This window comes from Spodoptera frugiperda, chromosome 27, assembly GCF_023101765.2.
Source record: "Spodoptera frugiperda isolate SF20-4 chromosome 27, AGI-APGP_CSIRO_Sfru_2.0, whole genome shotgun sequence".
NCBI lineage: Eukaryota > Metazoa > Arthropoda > Insecta > Lepidoptera > Noctuidae > Spodoptera > Spodoptera frugiperda.
This window is the reverse complement of record NC_064238.1, coordinates 10,945,875-10,953,104: the sequence shown is the minus strand read 5'-3', so window position 1 is coordinate 10,953,104 and position 7,230 is coordinate 10,945,875. Positions and strand designations below refer to the sequence as shown.

General features: G+C 36.4%; 1 protein-coding gene across 1 annotated transcript; it reads right to left on the bottom strand.

The window, feature by feature from the left end:
* Window positions 1-3,770: 3,770 nt before the first annotated feature.
* LOC126912630 (transposable element Tc3 transposase) lies at window positions 3,771-4,865 on the bottom strand. The gene has a single exon (XM_050705643.1). It carries the CDS (start codon window positions 4,863-4,865, stop codon window positions 3,771-3,773), a length of 1,095 nt encoding a protein of 364 aa, XP_050561600.1.
* Between the last annotated feature and the right edge of the window lie 2,365 nt (window positions 4,866-7,230).

Below are 7,230 nucleotides of genomic sequence, written 5' to 3'. Positions count from 1 at the left end.
TACCCTTCAAAGGCTGGTGACGCACCTGTGATTCCTCTAGTATTGCGGGTTTCCATGGGCAGCGCTGATCGCTTACCATCAGGTGACCTGTCTGCTTGTTTACCCCTATTAAGTCTTGGATTGCCAATAGAAAACTGTTGAAGGCAAATCCTCCTCTAACGTCGGTCACAAGTGACCACCACAGCGTTCAATGTGTTAAAAATTAAAAATACACGTATTATAATTGATGTTCCTCAAAGAAAAATATAAACCACAAATTATTGGCCTAACACTAAAGACACACAACAAATCAAATCTACTCCATTCCATGTACAAGTTTACATTACCCATATGTATGCATCACACATCTACCATAAGCAAAAGCCTATCATATTACTCAGTATAGGACTCGTCGATAAACAAATGACGATCCTAAACAAACAAGCCTGCGATACGGTTGTTTATAAGTTTCCCAGACAGATGAGAAACGAACTTGAGTACTTAGGAAAGTATTGAATACAATGGAAACAGATATATAGGGGAAAGGAATAATAATTATTGATATTGCTTATGTTGTCAATATTGATTCGATATTGGAATAAGTTTTATTGGCGTTTCGGACTTCCGATTCTAGTGCCGGATAGTCATATTTATGTTCACTAACGGTCTATTTCAATAACCTATTTCTAGATTTGCTTACTAGGGATACAATTTTGACACAATCTTTTTTATTTTATAAGTCAGTAAACGAGCAGAAGGATCATCTGATGGTAAGCAATCGCCACCGCCCTTGGACACCCGAAACACCAGAGGCGTTTTAAGTGTGTTGTCGGCCTTTTGGGGGTTAAGAATTTAAGGGTTGTTTAAGACGTCCGTCTTAAACCTCCGGGCCACCACGACATTCTATAAAATTTAATAAACACCAGGATTAATAAATACAACAAAATTAAGTACTAAAAATATTGCGTGTAAATGACGCTTACTTTTGGAACATAAAACAATATTGATTTTAAAATATTTCCAGTGCCTTTACCTGTATAAACTATATATAGAATGCTTTGAATACTTCTCGAGTTGCTCGTCTAATTTAATTTGTGAATATCAAGTTTTCCAATGGTCTCCCAACTGGTTTCGTGTCTCGAAAGCCGTAATTACTTATTTTCACGCCCCTCCCAGGAACGAGTTGAATTTTAAGAGCTTTCAACTGTTGTTTGAATCGTATTTGGTACTTAGTACGCCTTTGTACTGTTTTATGCTTTACTGATTGTTGGGATTAGAAGATGGTTTTAATATGAATTGTAGACTTTCTTAAATCTTTTATACCTGATGATGGAAGGATGCCTCATGATGATATGGTCAAATAGAAATTTTATTCCCTAGAAATGCCAAAAATAAAAACATACATAAAATATGCCAACTTTAAAAACCATTCCTCATTAGAACTTACATATCATCATCATCATCATCATTAAGAGCCTATAAGTGGCCACTACTAACCAAAGGCCTCTTCTCATTTGTAGAAGGTTTGAGTATTAATCACCACGCTTGTTAAATGCGGGTTGGCAACATTAGAACGTTACGTTGGAACTCAAAATAGCATATACTCAACACAAAATAAACCAGACAGTAAAAAAAAAAAACAAACTTATTAAATTCAAATTTTAATAATCGAAAACTCCACAGAACTATAACAAAAACAGTCAACGAACCCGAAAATCAGCTGACACTAGTTACACCACCACTTGATCCTTGCAACTTCAACTTTCGACCGCGTAATCCGTAGACAAAGTGTTCATAATGAAACCGTTTGAACCATTCCACCAGGATTAAACTCTGTCACAATGGCTGGCGTTGAAATGCAATGCATTATGCACAGTATTAAAATATTAAAGAATCTCGTAATGGTTGTGGCGGGTGGGCGCGGCGCCAAAGCTGCTTTCACCACACTTTGCCGTTTTAAACCCTGAGACATAGATTTGAATATTTATAGCGTAAGTGGGAAGTTTTGTACCTAAGTCTTTGGTGCATCTCTGAGAATATTTATAGTTGGATGTAGGTTTTAATGATTAGGTAAATATTGATGATTAAATTTGAAGTTATGTGGAGGTTAGTCACATTATCACATAACAACAACTAAATATTTTTTATTAAACTCATTTACGGAACCAATAAAATATGTGAGTGGAACGTTTCTTTTGCTGTTGCTAAAATTTGCAATTCAAAGGGTGATCTTAAATTAGACATTGTAAATGTTCGGGTTTCACGGAAATTTAGAGACGCTATAAGTATAGTCGTGATTGCTATTTACTTAAACTCCAATTGTACCTGCTGATGTAAAACGTCAATACAAGCCGAATTCTCGGTAATGGAAAATAGCAAAATAAAACGCTCTAAACAGTTTGAAAATACAAAGTCTAGCGAGCAGTATAATCCGGTTTATGAAAACACCGCATTACGAGGTAGCTACAACAAAATCAAACAACATCTAAGCAACACAAATACAGGCATAAAGCATGTTTATTTTCCAACTATTTTAACACCGAAACTCATTTTAACTTTTCAAATTTGAAACTATTCAATTGAACTAAAACAGGACCATGTCGCTTCGGCGAATGTTTGAATGATATTAAAATGTAAAATGATACAGACAACTGAGGAAGTTTCTCAACAATTAACAACTGGTTGGAAATATGAACGTACTGTGTACGGAATGTTGTTGATTTACATAGTTGGCATTTTAATGTTTTATTTGCTGCGTTAGATGCTGAGAAATGGTTTTGAAGTAATTTAGTTTTGAGGTGAACATTAATAGCCTATATCTTTAGGTTCGAACGTCTAAGAAAAGGTCTGTATTTTGTGGGACATGAAGACAATTACTGTACATATGAACTGATTGCCTGATCGTGAGACATCGTTGGGGCATGGTTTACACAGAGGCGTTACAAGTTTATGTCGGGGAGAAATGGTTCGGTAGAAATGGGCCGGTTCGACTGGAGTGATACCACAGCCTTACAGAAAACTTACAACGCTTGCTTTATGCTTCGTTGTGAGATTGATTTTACAGGAGGCTCAATAACACCCGATACCCCAACAACTCTTAAATTTCTAACCCTAAAAGACCTCCAACGCACTTGTAACGTCTCTGGTGTTTCAGGTGTCCATGGGCGGAGGCGATTGCTTACCGTCAAGTAATCTGTCTGCACGTTTACTGGCTTATACCATAAAGAGCAGAATTTAGAGTAATTTTAATGATACTATTATTACCAAAACAACGACTCATCTGTTTACAAAAATCACTTTACTCTTTGTCCCTCTCGAATGTTTTTAATACACGTTCGTATATGTTATTATGAACGGATACCTAGCTAACATTAATTTAACTGAGTGCTTTACTTGTCTGGGTTCACAATGTGACGTCTGCAAAATTTGCTGTTTCACAATTAATTTTAAAAATTTCTATATAGATAACTTTGTTGACGAATATTATTATGTTTCGGAGATATTGTGTCAGACCTTCGGCAGACATGTTTATGGGCTAACATATTTTAGACTTATGTTATTTATTTGGATGTGTGTTTGTTTGTATTTGTCTTTCACGTCAAAATATCGCTAAGATTTGACATGATTTTACTGAATTAGTTTAAGGTTTCAAAAGTACAGACAATGTTCTTTTGGAAAATAAGTACAGGGTGTCCGGTGGCAGAATTAGGATTTTAAAATTAAATAATAAAAAAGCGGCAAAATATTTTTTTTTATTTCAATGACTATAACAAAGAAGGGAATTGCGGGTTTTATTTCTTAAAAATTATTTCGTCTAAATGTTGACCATCACGTCGGACACACTCTTGGAATCTGGCTTCAGTATTCCGCGCCACTCGCTGCAGAAGGGACGTCGGGATGTCATGAACCTCGCGAACGATATTTTCTTTTAATGCTGAGATGGTCGGTGGGGCGGTTTCATAAACTTTACTTTTGAGGTACCCCCACAGAAAAAAGTCCATGGGAGTAAGATCCGGCGACCTGGGTGGCCAGGGGATGTCAGCGAAACGGCTTATCAATTTGTTAGGGAACAAATCACGAAGAAGCGCCATGGTCTCTCTAGCAGTGTGAGGCGTGGCGCCATCTTGATGGAACCATGTCTGTAAACTGTAGGCAGGATGTTCTTTTAATTTTGGCAGGAAAAAATCGGTAAGCATTCGCCGATAAGAAACGGCGGTCACAGTAATGGCTTGTTCTTGACGATTTTCAAAAAAATAGGGTCCGATTATTCCTTTGCTTGACAATGCACACCAAACCGTCACTTTGGGACTGTGAAGTGGCTGTTGATGTTTCAATCGTGGGTTCTGTCCTATAGGTGACCAATAACGACAGTTCTGTTTATTTACACTTCCATTTAAATGAAAATGGGCTTCATCGCTCCAAAAGATTGTGTTCACTGTACGAAATCGCTGCAACATTGTTTCGCAGAAACTTTTGCGCAAATTGTAATCATTAGGTTTAAGCGCTTGCACAATTTGAATTTTAAAGGGGTGAAGTTTAAGGTCCTTTTTCAATATTTCGTGCACAATCGTTTTTGGGAGCCCTAGAGCAGCCCCTCTCTTACGCACGGACTGTCGCGGGTTATCGCGTAAACTGTTTGCGACTAGTTCGATGTTGTCATCAGTCCTCGACCTTCGACTGGGTCCCGGCCGCGGATTATTTGCTGCTGAACTTGTTGCTCTGAACCTGCTCACCCACAATCGAATCAAATCTTCGCTTGGCGCATCACGTAACCGTCGGATATTGTACCGCGAACAAAATCTTCGACGAGCAATGGCACAGGAATCGTTTGCTTTAAAATAAGCTTCGATTGCGAATGCACGTTGTTCACCCATCCACTGCGACATCGTGGCTAAGAAACCCGCACGAATGACGAATCGAATGAGACCACCCCGTCCGACCCTCAGCTAACAGTTCGAAAATAGTTCGAAATTTAAATCCAAATTCTGCCACCGGACACCCGTTATAAGCATAATTAGTTCGTACATTATACGAGTATTACTCGTAATCACCATTCTTGATTATAGCCGAAAAAAATATATTGAGAAATAGGGATCAACTCTGCTCAATCCTTCGGGGATTAAAATCGTAATGTTATTTTGTGCTTTTATCGTTAAAAGATAGCATTACACAAATTATAGTTCTCCCTATTATTGGTAGATGGCGCTCCAATACCTGATAAACATCGCTCAAAGTTGTTTTTTTAATCTGCGGGTGAAACCACGGTAAACGACTAGTGTTACATATTTACAGGTAAAATGTGTAGCGTATGTTTTTGAATTATTTTGAGAGGAGGGTTTAGTGCGTCGTTTTGTTTAATAACATCAACACAGCTGTTTTTCACAAAAGGTAGGCAGTTGTACCTACGCTGATCTCTTGTAATTTGTACGAGTTTGTTTATTTAATAATTATACCAACTGTGGTAAAGACAAAAATAAATAGGTACACGGAATGTATTTGTCACCAAACCAACTCTTCTTGCGGGTATTGTAAGTACTGACTCAGGTAGAAGGTAGACATTCAATATACATGCTCCCTGACACACCTGAACCTTTGATTGGAATGCAATACATTTTCCAAGTTTACTATAATAACAATCGTGAGACATTACTAAATTACTTAAACCTGAGAAAAGCTCTAAGTACTAGTTTCGAGTCACAGAGGGTCTCTCCATCATGAGCAGCTTGCGCGGACGTGGCGGCGCGGGGTTGCATAGCCTACTGAGCTTTACTCTCTATATTTAAATGAGTAAACCTTATTATTAATTAACTTAAGTATAGTTATAATTACAATACTCTTTTAAATAAAGAAGAGAGGCTGATATGGAGCTCATTACCAAAAATGTTACATAAGCCCAAAATATTTCCGCTAAAGGACCCTATAATCGACCATTGACATCAATGAAAGCTTATTAACGCGTGATATAACATAGTATGTTGTTAAATTGATACAAATTAGCAGTACTCCGGATTTAATGCCACAGTGCGACTGCGGTGCAATTTGTGTGGACATTAATGCGAACAATTTTCTGGTTGAATATTTAAAACGGGCGTAATCTTCGCCAATTAAGGCGTTTAACTGTCTGTTTAAGCTATTTGTATCTAATTTTATGGGAATTTTTGAACAGATTTTCTGATGTTTTGTTTTAAAATATTGTCTACGTAATTAGTAAGTAGTAGTTAGATTTGGTTTGTTCCAAGTCTTAATAATATTTTTTTACAACAATATTTAGGAAATCTAGGTATTTAGCCATATGTCTCTTTGTAGTATTGAAATAACCTTTATTTACTACATGCATATGAATATACATACGATACATACCTACATCGAAATAATATTTTTTTCTCAATTTTTGTTTGTCTGTTTTTTCTGACTAATCTCTAAAATAGTTAAGGAGTAACTTATGCTACTTTAATTAGCCACAAAGTCAGTAATTTATGCTAGCAAAGCCACAGGCATCAGCGGGTGTATTATAAATAATTTAGCCATGCTTTCCTGAATTCTCTCATACGAAACTACCAATAACAACGCAATAAAATCAGTAACTCAATAATATAACTGCAACAGAACATCGTTCATCACACATTAATACGATATAGCGACAAAATCGCGCGACAGAGTCGCATATGTGGTCCTAACAGTGTAGGAGAAGCATGTGTAGCGCAGCGTAAATCATAAATGTGGCTACAAGTTTCAAGTCGATGTCTAACTCAGTCCGCCCCAAGGCAATTGTTTGAAGTTTGTTCTCCTGTTTTTGTATACAATCGCATTATTTGTGTTGTAGTGTCTGTGTGAAATATATTTTACTTTTTTAAGTTCTCTTGCATTGTGAAGACTTGCAGTTTTTGTAAATAAAGTTTCATTGTGCATACAGATTCTTAATGAGAACACGCTTAAGTTTAAGAAATGATTTTCAAACTATACAGTTTTATAGGATGTGAATAAGCTACTTAATGCTATTATGTAGCTTATTTCAATGTAAGATGAGTGTTTTGAGTAAAACTTCTCATCATCACTCGGGAACTAGACCAAATAGGTTATATTTATAATCGAACGAAGCATTAAAGCGTTAAACGTTAGGATATTTATATTACCTTTTTTTTTAATACAAAAATTATTTATTTATTGTTTAATTTTGCCATTATAATTAAACTAAACTTTTATGGAACATTTTAATTGTATATTACGGCTTACACTTACCCACCCTAAGGT